Consider the following 18346-nt stretch of genomic DNA (forward strand, 5'->3'; position numbering starts at 1 on the left):
TGGTGAATGAGATGATCTTTTTAAATTTCAGCTTATTTAACAACTTTTTAAAGATTTCAATCCTTACCTGTGGGTAAACATTCAGGGAGACCCGGCTGGACTGTCGAGTCGTCCTGCCAGGGCTGGGAGGTTGGCGTCTCTCCCCCACCTCTTCCTCCACCAGCAGTGCTGGTTGCGTCTCAGACGCCTCCATCTTCATCTTTCTGGAGCTGCGTTTGAAAGGGGGAGCAAAAACTTCTTCCTGTACGTTCTCCTCTTCCAAGATCTCCAATGTTGAGGTCTCCAACTCACTGCTGCTCAGTATCCTGCGACTGCTCTTTCGAGGAGTGTTGCCCTGTGTGCTGCTAGGTTTGGAAGAAGTAAGAGTCTTGGAGCTCGTTCTTCGACCAATTTTTATCTGTGTGAACTCTTTGTCTAGGTCCTCTTCCTTCTTAAACTCAAATTCTGTAGCTGTAGGCGGCTCCTTACTGCCAGTCTGGGTCTTTTGGGTGGTCCTTGTTGAAGAAGTCCTCTGGGAAACCGGTCGTCTGGCTGGAGAAGAGGCCTTGGAGGTTGATGTCGTTGTGATGTCCACGGCCTCCTCGTCTTCATCCTTGTCTTTAGGAGGCTCTGGCAGAGCTTTGCGGGTACTTCTTCGAGGCGGGCTGGCTTGGACATTGGTTTTTCTGGGTGTACGAGTCTGACGAGGTGTGGCAGGGACCTCCCTCATCTCTGACTCCACAACTTCCTCTGTTTCCTCTTGTAGAGGCGAGATAAAAGTGACAGCTCTCCTCCCTCTTGTTGTTCTCCGTGTTGGGGTGGAAGGAGTCGTCTCCTTTTGGGAAGTGGGGGTCTCCGGTACAGGATGTTCCTCTGGCTCGCAATTTGAGATCAAGACCTGTTTCACAGGTGTCTTTTCATTTTTTTTTCCTTTTGGTCTCCCCCTCTTTTTCTTTGTTGTTCCCTCCTCTTTTGTAATTTCCTCTCTGTTGAGGTATTCAATATTATTTTTAGTTTCCTCCTCCTCTGTAATTTCCTCTCTGTTGAGCTCTTCTATGGTAACTTTTGTTTCCTCCTCTTCTGTGATTTCCTCTCTGTTGAGCTCTTCTATGGTACCTTTTGATTCCTCCTCTTCTGTGATTTCCTCTCTGTTGAGCTCTTCTATATGCTGTTTTGTTTCCTTCTCTTCTGTGATTTCCTCTGTGTTGAGCTCTTCTATCGTATTTTTCATTTCCTTTTCTTCTGTGATTTCTTCTCTGTTAAGCTCTTTTATCGAATTTTTTGTTTCCCCCTCCTCTGTGATTTCCTCTCTGTTGAGCTCTTCTATGGTATTTTTTGTTTCCTTTTCTTCTGTGATTTCCTCTGTGTTGAGCTCTTCTATCGTCTGTTTTGTTTCCTCCTCTTCTGCGCTTTCCTCTCTGTTGAGCTCTTCTATGGTATTTTTTGTTTCCTTTTCTTCTGTGATTTCTTCTGTGTTGAGCTCTTCTATAGTATTTTTTGTTTCCCCCTCTTCTGTGATTTCCTCTCTGTTGAGCTCTTCTATGGTATTTTTTGTTTCCTCCTCTTCTGTGATTTCATCTGTGTTGAGCTCTTCTATCGTCTGTTTTGTTTCATCCTCTTCTGCGCTTTCCTCTCTGTTGAGCTCTTCTATAGCATTTTTGGTTTCCTCCTCTACTGTGACTTCCTCTCTGGTAAGCTCTTCTGTTTCCAAGACTCTGCTGTCCTGCAGATACTCCTCCATAGCAGGCACCATCTCTGTACTGGGTACAATCTCTGCATCTTTAATAACAGGCCCCTTCTCTTCAGGTTCTTCTTGGTTCTCGGGTTCTGGTGTATCCTCCTCCTCCTCTCGCTTCTCATCAATAGCATCTTTTTTGGCCTCAGACTCATCGTCGTCCACAACTGTTGAGAGTTCTCCCACTGGAGTTGGTGTAGGTTCAGGATCTTCAACCAGCATTACCAACTCAGAATCCTCCAGCACATTTTTCTCCTGAGTTGCATCAGTGTCTTCAGCCTGTTGGTCAGTTTGGAATTCTACAGGTTCTGATTCTGTCAGTCCATCAACCTCATCTGAATCTAGGATGTCCATCTCTAACCTCTGGTCATCTAGTAATACTTCCTCAGACAGGGGTGTATCCTGGTCATCTGTTCCCAAAAGAATAACATCAGGTTTGACCACAAGCTCCTCACTAGCCTCCTCTACTGGAGGCTGGGTGGAGAGATCGGAGGGAGGCAGATCATTCTCAATAGGTAGCTTGTCCGCCTCTTTATTTTCAACCTCGTCCATATCGAGCATCAGAGAGAAGTCGCAGTGAGTATCATTCTCTGGGTTGTCTGGCACAACCATTTGATGGATCACAGGAAGATCCAGCTGAGCACTATCAACCAGGCCGTGTTGTCCCTCCACAAGTTCAAGAGGAACCATAAGAGTGGTGGAGGGTTTAAGCTCCATGTATGATGAGCCCTGCTCCTCGTCCTCCTCTACCTCCATCTCGTCTTCATTCTCCCCGAGTCTCACCATCACCACATCACCCTCCATGTCTTCCTCTACAATCTTTATAGGAGAGAAACACAACAAGGTTAGTTGCTAACCTACAGTGTAGAAGTAAAACAAGTAAATTCAAAAGCTGGATCTGAATATTTGGCATATTTAGTTAAGCAGATATTACAAAATAATGTTTGCTGATGAATTTTTTCATTAGTCATCTAATCAGCTCGGTGTTGGTTACCTTCATCTCTGCTCCGGGTGGGATCAGGGAGAACTCCGCAGCCTCCTGCTCCGACAGACTCGGCAGGAAGTGCTCGTGTCCTTGTTGTACAAACACTGAACTAGCTTTGAGGGGTGGCAGCCTCCCATTGCCCTGCACCTCCTCAATGATCTCCACCTCACTACCAGAGTCCTCCTCCTCTTCTTCCTCCTCAGCTTGATCAGACTCCTCTTCTTCATCATCATCATCATCATCTTCTTCCTCCTCAGACACAGGGCTAGAGAGTTCTTCACTGTCATTTACACTCACAACAGCTAGGACAAAACAAAGCAGAGAAGTGCAGCCTTTGAGAAAATGTGAGAGGTATATTCGCATTGTGTAAATATGAATTTTTACAATCTTCCTCACAGTGGGAGTCCGTGCCAGTCGGCTCAGAGGAAGTCACAGAGGTGTTTGATTTCTGGCTGGTGAAAAGTGTGGGAGGTTCGACAGCTGCCTGCTCCTCCTCTTCAACCTCACCTAGTGACTCTCTGGGAGAAACACAAACAAAACAATGAACCGATCAGAAGCTGATGAGGCTACAGAAAGAAAAAAAAGAGCATAAGACATTTTATAGTGATTTTATACTAGTTATGGTACATACCTGTCGAATGACATCTGCATCTGTGATGCATTGTGAATTCCTGAGCGGGTGAGTGGAGGAGACAGGTCGCTGCCAAACAGCTGCTGCTGCACAAACTCAGTCAGATCTGTTGAAATCAACACAAAACATCAGCATCATTTTTCAATATGCAAGTTAATAGGTGGCACATCTGTAGCATTGGTTAGGAGTATATAGAATTTACAGTATAAATGTATTGCGTATATATGAACCTGTTGATTGTTCCAGATCCTCCTCGGGTTCGTTTGCATCTTCTAAAGGTTTCAGATGCTGGGTGACCTCTATGGATTCAGTGACGATTGCCAGGACTTCCTGTTCGGGGGGGATCGCTGGTTGATCCTGAGATTCGACCTCTGTTCCAGAGTCTGTGATCTCAGTTACCAGGTTAAACACTGGTGATAAATAAAATAGGATGATCATTGTGTTAGAGAAATTCAGAAAACAAACACACTTTTTTCCAAACCTTTAGTTTCTGAAAATGTAACATTTTATAGAACACATCTTTGAATGTTGGTACTAATCAGTGCTGGTGTGAAACATCCCACCTCTAATAATACATCATGTGAAAACAAATTGAGCGATTGAATTACCTTGACTAGGTGTCTCCTCGTGGTCAATAGTTGCAGCATCTTCTTTGCTACTTGACTCAACATCTTGTTCGTCCTCCTTTTCAGACAGAACATCTTCTTCATTTTCCACCTCCTCATCAAGACCAATCTCCATAACTTCATCTTCCTGTGCTTCCTCTTCTTCCTTCTCTATATTCTCTGACGTCTGAACTGGGGATGGCTCAGTGGCTGGTGAGTGCGTCTCCTCTGTTTCCTCATTTTCAGTTGAAGCTTTAATGTTTAGTGTCACTACCTCTTCATCTTCCTCTGTGCCTACGTGCTCTTCCTCTATTTCCTGTTCTTGTGATAAAGGTGCATCATAGAACTCGAGGGTGGTGTCTATTGACTGGACAGATGTCTGACTGGTGTCAAAGCTCAGGCTGATTTGAGCTTGCGTTGAATCTGACGGTTTGGTTTCTACAGCTTCATGGATGGAGGATGACTCACTCTCAGAGCCTCTCAGTTGAGGTGAGGGGACCCCGCCTTCAGGAGGCAAGAACGTCACATGAGGTTGTTCCCTTTCCTCATCTGCATCCTCTTCCTCATCAGCTGGCTGTGAAGACCAGCTTTTAGCTGTAGCCCTTGACATTATTGGGCTTCTGGTCAGCAAGCTGATCTCACTGTCTGCTGCGATCTGGAGGAGAAAACAGTTCCAAAGAGGGTTACAGATGCAGTGGAACCAAAATGTTTTTTGTTTGTTTGTGTGAAAGAGCCTCTTACCCCATTGGTCCATCTGATGCCCTTCTCTGGTTCAGGAGATTCTGCTTCTTCGATGAAAGTGATGCGGCTCTCTTTGCTGCGGAGCGGTGGGGTGATTGAGCGCCTTGGAGAAGCAGAAGGGGTGGCGACAGGTGTTGGCCTCAGGCTGCTGCGGAGGATGGACTGTGGGGTGAAGGCTGAGAACACCGGGCCAGAGGCAGCCAAGGCCCGAGCTCGCTGAGAAAACAAAACATACAAAAATACAAGCAACAAATTATTAAAATTCCCCCAAATACAAAGTTAATTACTTATAAATATAACAAAAAAATCCACACTAGTCAACGTACCTTGACGACCTGTGGTGTTTGCAGTAGACTAAGTTCAGGTGCTTTGCTGATGCTCTTTGGAGAAACCCATGAGCTTGGGGGTCTGGGGGTGCTGAGAAGTGGCTGAGGGCTCTGACAGGTGGGTTGAACCACCAAGTCCATCAGCCTGGTTTCCATAAATGAGGAATGGATGGTCAAATATCTACTTGATTTTTTTCCGAAGTCTGGTTGTTTTGAATGTGTACATATTTAAAAAAGCTCAACTCCAGATAGACAAACGCTTTAAGCTATTAAATACATGTTTCCTTTTATGTTCAAATGTAATTTTCTTCACAGTCACTGTTGTTCTTTTGAAAGTACCTTGACTTTCGTTTGGAGGTCATGTTGATGGGAGTTCTGAGGAAGGGATCAGGAAGAGCTGAAGACGAGGACCTGGGGCTTGGACTCCGAATAGCAGCTGCCCGGAAGCTGGAAGAAACAACATGAAAAATGTTAAATCGAAAGAAAAAACAACAACAATTAAAGTCGTTACCTTTGATATCATGTGCTCACTTGTTTGATGGGGAGGACTGTGGTGTTGCATCTTTGCCTAACCACACCTCCTCAATCTTGGTCAGGACGCTGTTGATAAATCCAGCCCTGGACATCACTTTCTCACTGGCAGAGCGTTTGGTGATAGTCGACAGTGGCTGCGGTCGAGAAACTGGAAAACAGTGTTTGAAAAGTTTCTAATGTCATCATTTTGATACTTTCCCACTGTGTCAACATGTGATGAATGGAGGTAATTCATCCTCCATACCCTCTCTGTGAATGGTGTATGGATGTTGGTAGGGCTTGGCTCTCTCCATTGCCAGTTTCCTCTGGACTCTTGGCAAAACTTTCCCATACTGATCCATTATAGAGTTCCTGGTGTTGATTCGTTCTTTCAGCTTTGGGTCTCGCTCATTCTAGGAGCAGATATAATAAAATAGGATTATCAATCACATGGAACACCTTAATTTGGACTGCTGTAACATAAATATCTCATACTACATATCAAGTTAATGTTTTGATAATTGTGGTGTGTCAAACATACCATTAGATCCATTTTAAGGCTGTGGTTGAGCTGCAGAGCAGGTATGTAGTTGGACTGTTGGAGGTAATGAACCATCAGTAATTCTCTGTTTTGGAGACCTCCTGTGCTCTGAAGAAACTTCTCCAAACACTCCTGAAACACAAACCCAAGAACCAGGAGTTTAGGCATCAACTTTACAACCTAAAGAAAGAACAATCTACCAGCAGAATAACTATTGGTTTTCAATAATGCGGACATTAAATCCATGCTTTCTGACCTGTTCACTTAGGCCAAGGGGCAGTTTGAGCAGCTCCTTGATTAGGCCAAGCTCCTGGCAGCTCTCGTACAGGAAGCCCATCAGCTCAGCCATATTGAGGCGGTTAGAATGCTGCCGAACTAAAGACCACGCCTCTATGAGACACCTGGAAAAAGCGCAAACTGGCTGTTTAATAAAGGGGACACTTGTAAGGCTAACACGTTTCACAGTTTCAAAATTTCAAAAAGCTACCTGTTGTGTAGCAGTACAGAGAGGCAGAGTTTGGCCTGGGAGGTGGAGGAAATCGGGAGCTTTGTGATGTGGAAATATCGCAGAGCGATCGAGTGCTGGCCCTGGCACATGAGAGCGTTCAGGACACGCTCGTGTTGCCACTCAAACTGACACTGAGAGGCAGCTGGATGCAGGAGCAGCTCAAATGAACTCTGATCAGGACAAAGAAGAAAATTACATTAAGAAAGAGCTCAAAGATTAACTGAGGGATTATATCACGGTGGTGATTTTAAGAAGCATTAAGGGTTTCATTGTCCAAATTAGAGAATAATGTAATTCAAATTTGAGAACCTGATGGCCGTGATGGTCCAGCAACCAAAGGCCCTGTACTAGTTTCACCAGCCCAACAGGGATTGAAAAGGCTGAGGGAAAAGAGTGCACTGATGCTCCGTCCTTGTCGGGGAAGGAGTGCATGACATCCAGCAACAGGTAAATAACCTGAGACAACAGGTCAAGGCTTTTACAAGTAGTAGGTTTGATTTTGTCCAACCACAGGAGGGCTTATGGTTTTCTATCATGATAAATAAAACAAACATCACACCCTGACATTGGAATAGTGTTTAAAATAACTAACCCAACAATAACTAATACCAAACTAAACATAATGTGAACATATTTTCAATATATTTTGTAATAAGCTACAAAACCTCTCACCTGCATGCAAACAGCTCACAGCATGCCTGACAATTAAATACAGCTTCCAAATCTGTAATTTTGCCTAAAGTTTGTTTTCTATAATAGAATTATTCTAATTTCTTTACTGTTTCTTAAAACCACATGCTCAATAGTGAATGCAAAATTGCTAATTAATAACTGATGTAGTGCTTTTGAAGTATTTTTTTAGACAATAAAGGATACGATTGAATGTTTGGCAGTTTCATCAATGTTTTCCAGCAGATAAATGTCCAACAAGGCCTGTGGATCAAAAACAAATAATTAATATCCTGTTCTTTACAGCGTTGCTACAGCAGATGTGTCAGTTGTATTGATACAAAATGAGTCAAATTCATTTCTAAATGCTTACATGTAGTGTAGGTGGGGGATACTGCCCAGTCCCACCCTCATCCCTTTTCCACAGGTTGGTCAAGCGTTCACCACACTGACCGACCAAGCCGTCAATCATCAGGCAGTCTGCACACCACTTTCCCCTGGCAAGGCAACGAGGGAGTTTCAGCATTAGATTATCTCATGCAATTTCACCAGTTCAAGATATTTTAAAAGAAAGGCTTGATGACCAGTAATTACATTACACAGACAAAAGTACATTACAGGACTTCTGATTCAAGTCCAGATCCTAACAGAGGAGACCGAGATGGACATTACTCATTCTAACATTTTCTAGACTGGTGCTAGTTATTAATAAATAAATCTTATGGCTATTGCCCTAGATTTGGAATGATGGCAATTTGGGATTAATCTTTATTGCTATTGAACAAAGAGTACTCACTTAGAGAGTCTGGTGAGCTCCTCTCTGCGTATAGTATAATAGTTGCTGATGACCGAGTGGGTGTAGAAAGGCCTGGAGATCTGGAGAGCATCGTCATCTGATGTGTGTGTGATTGGGTGTGTGTGTGAGAGTGAGTGGGTGGGTGAGTGTGAGAGGAGAAAAAAGCTGAATACAGATGTAGGCAAATGCTTAAAGACACCTTGATTCAGAAATGTTACTATGCAGGGCAGAATGTTTCTATTTAAAGAATATTTGTTGGTTCATTCTTGTCAACTGCACTTTTTTTACCTGATCCCTCGGGCAGTAAGCCGGTACGACAGAACCAGAGGACCACCTGAGCGTACTTGGAAATCAGATTGGACACCATGTTCTTGTTGATCAGCCCCATCAGACCTACAAAACAAGAAGATAACCACAACATTTCAATAACAACAAATTACTCAAAACAGATTCTCAGCTACAGGACACGGCTGACCACTAAACAAGGAATTAAAATTCCAATTATAATATGTTCTGTTTGAACCGGGGAGTCAGAAATTAAAAAGACCCTCAACAACACCGACATAAAAATCCTGCATGGCTGCACTGTGCATTAACGTTGAATTCAAGTGAACACTATAGTGATTTATGGTTTATTGCCATTTCTGGAAAATGTGTCTCAGTTGCACACATTAGGGTTTAATCCCAGCAAATGGTATACCTGGGAATCAACTGCAGAGAACCTTCGACTGTGAAAGGCAGACTCTGGGAGAATGAAAATGGCTTGAATGACCAGAGGCCCAAAAAAGTGAAAGTCCACCAAAGAGTGCAATCACACTGGATTGATGCTTTATCCAAAACACTTCCCTGTCTGAAATACTGACAGATATGGCTGCATATGATATATTTACACCAATCAGTAGTTTATCAACAGATGTGATTGTTTGCGTGTAGACACTGCACCTTTTTGTGTGAGCTCCTGAGCTTCATTGAGCAGACAGTGGAAGATGGTGCTGAGGTTACCCAGCAGTCTCTGGCTGTGCTGCAGCAGCTGTAAGGTCTGAGGGTCTGTAAAGTTGGAGGAGCTGTCAAACAGCGGTGCACCTGCAAAAACAAACAGACACAAAAAGCAAGCAACAGTTCAAAACCAGTTTGTACACTGAAACAAACTGAGAACAGCATAGAAACAGCCAGTCCAAGTATACATATAACCCATTTTAGTCTCGGCCTCTTTAAAGCCTCTAGAAGGGTTTTTTAACTGGTTGACGGTCTGACCTGAGTAGACAGAACAAACATCAGCAGCAACAAAGATTACACACCTGTTTGGTCAATATTACGCCCATTTCCAATTAATTGTGTGACACAACAGTGAATTTAGTGTTTCAATCAGAAACTGTATATGAAATAATCTATTTTTCCCCATGTTGGTAGTTGTACGTGCTGGAAATGTGCGGAATGCCAATTTAGTTGGGAAAAAACCTCCCTCGGGAAATACCAAAGCTGATGTTGCTAGCATTAGCAGAGCTGCTCAGTCACGTATTTTTATACTGGATTATGATAAACGCCTGTGGACTGGCTGTGCTTGAAATGGATAACTGCATAAAAGAAAACACTGACAAGCCAACAGCAGCTTATTGCTGAAGTAGAAAAAGACTATTGACACCTCATGTTAAGAGCAGTCTGATGTCTCAGCTTTAGTCTCGCAGGAATTACCTTTTAAATACATTTACCTAATCATTTCAAACTGTTAATGTGAACATCTCACATTATAACATTGTTTATGAGCCTGGAAATAAGGAAGAGCGTGATATGAAAACATACAGATGCCGTCCAGTTCCTTCTTTGTCTGAACTACTTTGTTCCAGGCCCAATCCAGGATGTAGCGCAGGTTCAATGCAGAGCCTGGTTGTTCTGTGGAAGAAGAAAAGAATTTGAGGAAACTAGCGTGGACAGCAGCTGTGGCATGTACGCAGAGGAGTGCTTTACAAATTTAAGGTGCTTATGTCTACATATGTGAGATGAAGTCAAGAGCAACACTGAGGGGACATCTTCACCACATACTGCATGGGTAAAAAGGGGGTTGGGGTGTAGGGTTGAGAAACAATTGGAAAGCTTGTCTGCTCACCTTCTGCAGTCCACTGCTTTATACAGCCAGTGATCAGTCCCAGGGAGCTGGTCTCCACTGCTGTTGACAAGATGGCATCCAACTGTTCCTCCTGAAGTCAAGGTTGCATATGATTAATTTCAAAACTAAAAAGCAAATATATTTAATTTCTGTGTATTATTTTGTATATTATGTTTTCAGATGATAGATTTGTTTAAACATGAACAGAAAGAGGGACTGCATGTTAGCTGAATGTGTACCTGAGAGAGACTGGAGGCCTGAGTGTCAGACAGGCGAGCGGAGAGTAGGCCAGACATGAGGCAGCGAGAGTAGCTAGTGGAGATGGAATCACTGGAACAAGGAGCAGCTTTCTTTAAAAAGCTCAGAGTCTGTTTTAATGACAATATGGAGGTTTAAGAGAAGCCTACTTTCCATGCGACAATCTTCACCTAATTAAACACCAGCTAAACAGTAATATTGTGTAATGCAATAGTTATAAACATGAAATCAAGGCCACACAAGAAAAATATCATGTTCCATTAATACAGAGGAAACTGTAAACTTAAGCAGAAACAATTTATGGTTGCATTTGCATATATCCACTTCTTATAACTGAATACGATAAAATAAACAAGGTTTGCAACTGTGAGATCTGACACAATATATAACAAGCGACAAAAAAAAATTGTTTTATTTAGTTCAACTTATCATTCTTTAAGATGATATTTGGACAGTGCTCTGTGCTCGTCTACATAACACAGGTGCAGGCAGGAAATTGGCATGACTGGAAAAACTAAAATGTAAGAGAGTGAACAGTCCTGATTTAGGAAAAGGACTGACCACAGCTTTTGCTTGTGTCACACTTAATGGCAAAAAAATGAAATAAATTATAATATTATTTATACAGATAACGTTACGATATATATCGTTATGTTGATTTGAAAGGACCTTGACTGGGTTATGAGATTTTGGTCACATGGAAGAGGCCTAATGTGGTGAAATAGAAAAACGAATTAATGAAACTGGCCTCTTTCTGATACCCAGAGCAGGTTAAGTGAACGATCCCAGAGTTGAGCAAGCAGGTAGCATCTGTAACACAAAAAAGGAAAGTAGTCTATAAACCTTTTTAGTGAAATCACATTTCAACAATAAACCAAGGTATGGCTTCACATGCAACTTTCAAAGCGAGACAAAGATGCAACGGATACGACTTTTTTTTTTGATTGACCAGGGAGATTATTTAATACAGCATATTCAAATGTCCTTCAATATTTACACAGACAATTAGATTGAGATGTTGGTACACACACTGTCTCTACTTACCAAAGTTGTACGTAGTGGGGTTAAAATATTGTTCTGGTGGGGGACATGTGAAGGGCAGACCCCTGCTTAAGCTGCGGTCATGTACTACCACATCCAGAAGAGCGTGTGGGGACACCATCTTCACCACTGGGTCCAGAGACCAAACTGCCAAGTAGGGACAGTTTTGCAGAGACTCTCCGATTCTACCACAATACAGAAGGTGCAAGTGAAATGTAGTGTTGCAGTAAATCAAACAGCCACTCCAGGACAACTATATACAGACACAAAACATTCTGAACCTTGGGTCAATATAATTTCAATTGAAGAAGTCTCTTAAAAAAGCTGCAAATTAGTTTCCAATGTACCTTAAAGAATCCGGCATTTGTGCGTGGTACCACCGATTGATGTCAAATAACCCAATGTAGGTCGATAGATTTCCCTGACCATAGGCTTTGACTTGCCAGCTGAAGATAGAAACACTGGTGTCTGGAGATGCAACTGAAAATGGAAACAAGTGAGGACGAATGGATCGAGAAATGAGACGGCAAGTAGTTACAGCACAGAGAAAGAAAACAAAATGTGCCTATTCGCCATTTTAAACCCATTTAAGATTACTTTTGACAACACTGAAACATATTAAAATTTAATTAAAAAAATTGAATAAAACCACTGAGAACCTCGGGAGAAGCAGACTAACCTTCGTTCATGCTGTCATCCCTGTCAGGGTGGGGTCGGAATTTCTCGATGGTCTGGCAGCTCAGCAGACGGGTGTTTGTGGTCTGAGCCCTGAGAGGGAAAGCTGCGCCACTTAACTCCTGACTGTAGCGTTCCTCGCAGTACTCCAGACCCTGAGAGACAGATAGACAAAGAGGGAGGACGATAAATCAAGTTACATTTTGCAGGGGCCGACATGGGATTATTAATTCAAGACAAAAATATATATATATACTGTAATAATACAATAATATTGTATGAATTAAAGACCTCATAGAGGATCTTGCCAGAAGGCAGACACTTCCGTTCACTGAAGGCCAGCTGAAGCAGACGGAGGGTGACAGTATCCCCTTCGCTGCATGAGGATGAGAGGTGTAGAGGACAAATAAGAACATAGAAACAAACTTGTCTGGGTGGACTAATTGAAATATATAAGACTTACAGGTCCTGAGACGACTGGACTGCCCAGAGGTAGCAGCAGTTCCTGGGGTCATTCTCTGGCTCCTGAAAGGTGAAGGCATACACAGCCACACCGCCACCTTCTAGCAGGGAGTTGTATCTACAAATGAACAATCAATCAACAGTTAGTACAAACACATTTTAAAATCATCCTCAAATCCCTGTATGCATAAATGGTATACGATTGCATAAATATTAGAGGTGCCTATGAATTAAAAAAGTACAGACCAGTCATTACATGGCTATAATTAGGTAAACTTACATTACTGTTATATGAATACTAAGTATGAGATGCTTAACAGTAATAATACAAGATGTCCTTATTTCAAAAGAAAAAGCTCTAAATCCACACATCCTCCTTTCTTTCTAATGCAGAAATTGTAAAGCGAAGTTGATGAACATTCAAACAATAAAATGTATTTGAATTCTCCAAGAGAAGCCGGTAAATAAAAAAGTGAGGGTGGCCAACATAGTGACTGCTGGCGTTAACAACGCTGACAACAGGAGTGACAGTTAACCAGTGCCAGGTCTGGAGTTAGAAGAAAAACAAAACCTCACTCTTTCTTAAGTGTCTTCATGTTCCACAGCTGTAAGTATCCATTAGAAAATCCAACTGCCAACTGATTGGTCCTGGATATGTACTGCAGAGCTGTTGCTCCCACTCCACTGGGCCCATTCAGCTGGAGACAAAGATGTCTGCCTTGCCTGGTGCTGACTTCTCTGAGTCTGGGGATCTCAGCAGGAGATTTGGTCACTACCTGCAGGGCTGTGAACAGAAAATAAAAAGGGGGGGGGGGTTCTACAATAGAGCCGTAGATTTCCACATATAAACACTTTACCTGAAACTGACCTTTGCTCTTCTACCAAATAAAGGTTTCAAACAAAGAGAACACCACAGACAAGCATGCAAATACCTATAAACCGAACCCATGTTCTATCTCTCCTTACCTGAAGCCTCCAGTTCACTCTGGCTGCAGGACAGGTCATCGAGACAGAGGTCCACAAGCAGAACATGACCGACATCTGTCACTACAGCAGCGATGCCAAAGAACCAGCGCAAACTCTGGTGGAGGTGCTGTGTCGAAGTGCTTGCTCCACCATAACTCACCAATGGCTCAATGGCTGTAATCTAGAAGAGAGAAAGGACATGTTCAGGTTTTGTACCTTGGGTGGATTATTTTTTAACACTAATTATACAATGCTAAGATTAAAAAAAAAAAACTTTGTCCTGACATAAGTGTTTCCGGAAGTCAAAGTTTAAAAACAAATTTGCATTCTGTGATTTCTGCAAAAGGAGGTGCTGCTATGTATTGACCAAGTGACTAAACATTTGTGTCATGTATTCTACTTCCCTTCAAAAGGCACACAATCTTGTTTTGTATTCTAACAAATTAATAACGCCCCCACCTTATACCCAGCTTGAAGCTGCACATGTTGGCCTTAAAATGAGATGTGGGAAGGCATGCCATGCAGTTTAGACAATGTGCTTGGATCATTAAATAAAAGCCCTAGTGTTTGAAATATTGCCTTACAATGATGATTAACCAGTCTTTGAATGACCATTTAGATTCAAACCATACAACATTTTATGTTGCTTATTTATTGAACAGTTATCCTGGTGTGATAGATCATCTCTACTAGTGAGGACAGAGGAAGACACTGTTGCAGCGGTAACTCACCCTGCCAGGTATGACCACAGCTTTGACCACCCTCGACAGTCCCAAATCATAGAGACACAGCAAATTACACTCTGCTTCCTCCAAGCCAACCAGCAGGCCAGACCTAGATAATTCAAAATAAAGAGTTAATATTCGATATTTCCAAAGCGAAGTCATTAGATATTTAAATAAATATGTCTTTTGTTACAAAATATAGAAATTGAAATGTCAACTAACCCTCATTACAATCCACATTTAAAAGTGACAAACAAGGGACCATAAAAGAAATAGAGAAAGCACTGACCGTTTGAGCCAGCTGAAGTCCCTGGCAGCAAGGACAGTGGGTGGCTGCTCCCCTCCGCCACTGAAGCAGTAGGCCGACAGCCGTTCTCCTGTCACTGCATGGACAACCTCCAGATGGGGGCCACAGACTAGCCAGGCCAGGCCGCTGCGACCTTCACACACAGAAAAAAAGAATTATGTTATCAACTGAAACTTATGAAACTTCAAAGCTCAAATAGCAACTTGTTTAAAATTAGGTCTTACTCATTATGCTGCAGTGACTTGTGTTTTTATGCTGTTGAAACTATGCAAAATTATATACTAAGAATGTCATTACCACATCTACAGAATTATTGTTGCTGCAGGCATATCATGGAGTCACAATTTCACAACTCTGGTGAGGGCTTTTAACAGATGAATGACTATGGTATTATGTCTTGAAGGAATATAATATGAGGTATTAAGTGTGTTGTGTATTTCATCATAAGTAGCTTATTTATTATTGAGTTATGTTTAAAAACGAGTTCATAATCCGCGACCCCAAAAAATGGTAAAGAGGTGTATATTAATTTGTCGTCTTTAATAGCCCAGGATGCTGCAACAGCTTCAAATACTTCATAGAGTATCAATGACTCAAAAATTATACATTGTTATCAACGAGTTGTATGTTTAATGTGTGTATATTTTGCAAATGAAAAGATTAGTGGTTAAAATCTAAGAAGAATATAAATTTATAGAATTGATCGATCAGTAAAAATAGGCTTACCAACAGTGAAGTTCCCTTGAAGAACCGAGTCTAGAGCAATGTCATCCTCCCCTAGAGCATCTACAGTCACTCCAGGGAAAGGCAGCAGGCTGCTGGTGACTTGGGCAGTCAGGTCATGCATTGTTCACTGCATAAACACAGGACATAGAGTATATTATTAACAGTCCAAGTATAGTTCTGACAAAACACAGTGACATTTTTGCTAAAGTTACATGATTAAAAAAAAAAAAATTAAACATAACATAACCTTGCGCTAGATACTGTCTAACTGATTAAATACCAATAACTAACAGTAAAAACATAATCTGTGGTAAACCCAATCTGAACCTGTCCAACTCCACAATTCCACTTCAGGCTTTATCTGACAGGTTTTACATTACAAAAGAGGTCTTTCATTCAAACAACAGTTGCACTCCCAGTTGTCAGGAAATGTGTTGTCAGCAAACGTGCTGACAACTGGGGCGACAACAAACACATGGCACACTGCTGCACATCTGTTGGAAGATGTGGGGTTTGTCAGTGAGTTCTAATGAAGCGCTAAAACAAAATACCATTTAAAGTCGTGGGTCGCATGACCTGATGTTGCTTTTTATATTTTTCACCAGACTAACAAACAGTGTCAATAACATTTAGAGGCAGGTGATAACCACACTACTCTCATACTTCTAAAGTGTAATAATCTTTGGTCAGATGTCATTAATCAATTGTGAAATTTCAGTTTAAGTTTTAAGCCACTTTCCCATATCCTCCGTCAGAGATCCATAAACATTAAAAAAATTCATGATCTCAACACGGGTAGTTGGTTTTAACCTGTGTCTGTCCCAACTTACTTCTCATGCAGTAAATTTACCATAACTGACCCAAGACTGTGAATGTTGTGTTTCTCGCAACATTGCGACTTCACAAATAATCCAGCAACACACAACTAACTCCAGGATCTGGTACAAACAGTGGTGCTTTAAAGGGCAACACCACCTGAATGAAAAGTTTCCCCGTCAGCTGCACAGTGTGTGAGATTGGACACAATACTGCCCTCTGTGACCGCATTGGAAAACACAGCGGATTCAAGTGAACTCCCGCGCAACACGCCTGTCACTGCGCTGCCACATGCCGAAGTTACAGAGGAAATATGGAGGCATTTTATCACCGTTGCAAAGAAAACAAGCTCAAGCTGTCACGTAAAAGCATCGCTACACTTTTACAGACATAATTACACCAGCTAATTAACTCCAGCAATAACAAATGAAGCATCATCATATACACCATATAGTGCTCACGTGTATCAGTACTTGTCTGGTTTGAATGTGACACCACGTAACATTTGAATTTTAACAGCTTGTTACAACCCAGAGCAACTTCCACAGATAACCGTCAGACACATGAATCAAGATTAAGACTTAAAAGTTCAAGTTCAAACGTCAGATAGCTGGCTAGTACTAGCTGGTTCCTTAGCACCTGCGGAGTAAATATTAGCACCAGCAGCTGCGCTTTTTAGCATCGAGCTAACTTGACATAATGTAAACAAACGATCGATTGCTCTCCACCTGAGAACAATGACACGCTGGGGCGAAAAGCCCGTGTTAGTTGTCCCCGAATGAGGACTAACAGCTGCCTTACACTCTTCCCCAGTTACAGTAGCAGGCTACCCAGTTAGCTTGCAAGGTCACGCAGGATTACAGTCTCCGAGAGCTCGCCGTTAAAGTTGAGCTAGCTAAGTTAGCCTAGCTAAAAGCATCGTTCATTTAGGGGTTATAGCAAATAAGTTATGTCAAGTTACATCCGTTGTTAAATGATTATAAGTGTGATGCGGGACTTGTGCAGCGAAGCCGATGAACATTCAACCAATAAAAAGGTATTTGAATCCGCCGAGAGTAACGAGTTAGCAAAGTGAGGCTGGCTAGCTAGACAAACCGGGGGTACGTTGCTACTTTAGCTAACGTAGTGACTGCTGGTTTTAATGAAGCGGACAACAGGAGTGACATTTACCCGGTGCTAACATAAAACGACTCTCTGTCACCAGAGACATGACCAGTCCTCACTGGAGTCTGTGAATTTAGATAGATAGATAACGGCAGATAGATGGTGTAAACTTAGCTACACAAGTGTAATCGTTCTGAAGCCCCATTATGTGAAACCAGCTTGTAGCGATTAGCAACAGCATCGTACAGTTGATCTTCGGAAGCGACGAATCCAGTTCTTCTGTCAATCCTTTTTGTGATTTCACCAGCATATGTGATTTTCACGGAGCTAGCCGAGGCTAGCTCTCTGATTTCTTTGCGCTGGAAAACGTGATGCAATGGACCACAAGATGCTGCTGCAGCCGTTAGCGGCTCACTACCTGTCCAACGATGGTGACGGCTTTAACAGCGCCACGAATGTTTGGTTTTCCTTGACACGTCTCCCAACTTCTTCTTTCTTGTGTCATAATCCGCTCTTTCGTAAGAAACAAGTCATACGTGAAGCCCTCCGGTCGCTTCGGGGGACACGAAATGCTCCTGGTTTCAGACGCGCTACTCCCGAAGAAGAGAAGCGCTCCATGCTCGACCTGTGCGTCACCCTGGCTTCTTACAAAACACCGCCCCCATGTGGTTGGGGGTAATTCCTACTTTTTCAATTTCTCATCTGTGGACATACATCTGAGGATCGAAGGACTGTCTTCTTGAAATACAATGCGTTTGGATTTAATTTAAATGAGTTTTATTCAGACTTTAATTATGATTGCACTCAAACGTGCATATACCACTTTGTTCTTTTTCCTCCAAGAATACAAACATTGTGCACAATCAGATGTCTATGGTCCTCTGAGCACCTGCTGCATGGTTGGCTTGTGTACTACAGAAGCCAGATTTCCACTTATCAGGGTAACTTCAAGGTCAATTCTGGGTTTCCAATCCTGCGAAGCTTGTTCACTTCTTATCGGGAAAAATCGCCAATGATAACTTGTGCTGAACAGCTAACCTTCTCCGGAGCAGGATAAGTTGGAGATAAGCGATCAACACGTATAAAAGCTCCGCCCGCTGACCAATCAATTCATTTGGGACGTGTAATCAGCG

General features: G+C 42.3%; 1 protein-coding gene across 3 annotated transcripts in view; it reads right to left on the minus strand.

The window, feature by feature from the left end:
• ahctf1 (AT hook containing transcription factor 1) overlaps positions 1 to 17845 on the minus strand; it is a 20890-nt gene extending 3045 nt beyond the window's left edge. For 2 of the 3 annotated variants that reach the window (XM_053428703.1, XM_053428688.1), the window contains exons 1-35: positions 17632 to 17845; positions 15294 to 15420; positions 14550 to 14700; positions 14267 to 14369; positions 13536 to 13716; positions 13146 to 13353; positions 12571 to 12687; positions 12399 to 12483; positions 12112 to 12262; positions 11780 to 11912; positions 11436 to 11617; positions 11140 to 11201; positions 10373 to 10501; positions 10134 to 10224; positions 9830 to 9919; positions 8972 to 9112; positions 8318 to 8422; positions 8030 to 8126; positions 7607 to 7730; positions 7441 to 7497; positions 6874 to 7020; positions 6544 to 6734; positions 6313 to 6457; positions 6057 to 6188; positions 5781 to 5928; positions 5534 to 5684; positions 5342 to 5449; positions 5003 to 5147; positions 4677 to 4892; positions 3939 to 4590; positions 3561 to 3740; positions 3331 to 3436; positions 3096 to 3217; positions 2709 to 3001; positions 68 to 2533 (exon numbers count right to left, since the gene is read on the minus strand). In XM_053428703.1, the coding sequence (XP_053284678.1) occupies positions 68 to 2533; positions 2709 to 3001; positions 3096 to 3217; positions 3331 to 3436; positions 3561 to 3740; positions 3939 to 4590; positions 4677 to 4892; positions 5003 to 5147; positions 5342 to 5449; positions 5534 to 5684; positions 5781 to 5928; positions 6057 to 6188; positions 6313 to 6457; positions 6544 to 6734; positions 6874 to 7020; positions 7441 to 7497; positions 7607 to 7730; positions 8030 to 8126; positions 8318 to 8422; positions 8972 to 9112; positions 9830 to 9919; positions 10134 to 10224; positions 10373 to 10501; positions 11140 to 11201; positions 11436 to 11617; positions 11780 to 11912; positions 12112 to 12262; positions 12399 to 12483; positions 12571 to 12687; positions 13146 to 13353; positions 13536 to 13716; positions 14267 to 14369; positions 14550 to 14700; positions 15294 to 15414 (7530 nt within the window). In that variant the 5' untranslated portion in view covers positions 15415 to 15420; positions 17632 to 17845. Of the gene's footprint in view, positions 1 to 67; positions 2534 to 2708; positions 3002 to 3095; positions 3218 to 3330; positions 3437 to 3560; positions 3741 to 3938; positions 4591 to 4676; positions 4893 to 5002; positions 5148 to 5341; positions 5450 to 5533; positions 5685 to 5780; positions 5929 to 6056; positions 6189 to 6312; positions 6458 to 6543; positions 6735 to 6873; positions 7021 to 7440; positions 7498 to 7606; positions 7731 to 8029; positions 8127 to 8317; positions 8423 to 8971; positions 9113 to 9829; positions 9920 to 10133; positions 10225 to 10372; positions 10502 to 11139; positions 11202 to 11435; positions 11618 to 11779; positions 11913 to 12111; positions 12263 to 12398; positions 12484 to 12570; positions 12688 to 13145; positions 13354 to 13535; positions 13717 to 14266; positions 14370 to 14549; positions 14701 to 15293; positions 15421 to 17459; positions 17581 to 17631 lie in introns of those variants that run through there. The other variant, XM_053428696.1, reaches the window with a different exon arrangement.
• Between the last annotated feature and the right edge of the window lie 501 nt (positions 17846 to 18346).

This window comes from Pleuronectes platessa, chromosome 1, assembly GCF_947347685.1.
Source record: "Pleuronectes platessa chromosome 1, fPlePla1.1, whole genome shotgun sequence".
NCBI lineage: Eukaryota > Metazoa > Chordata > Actinopteri > Pleuronectiformes > Pleuronectidae > Pleuronectes > Pleuronectes platessa.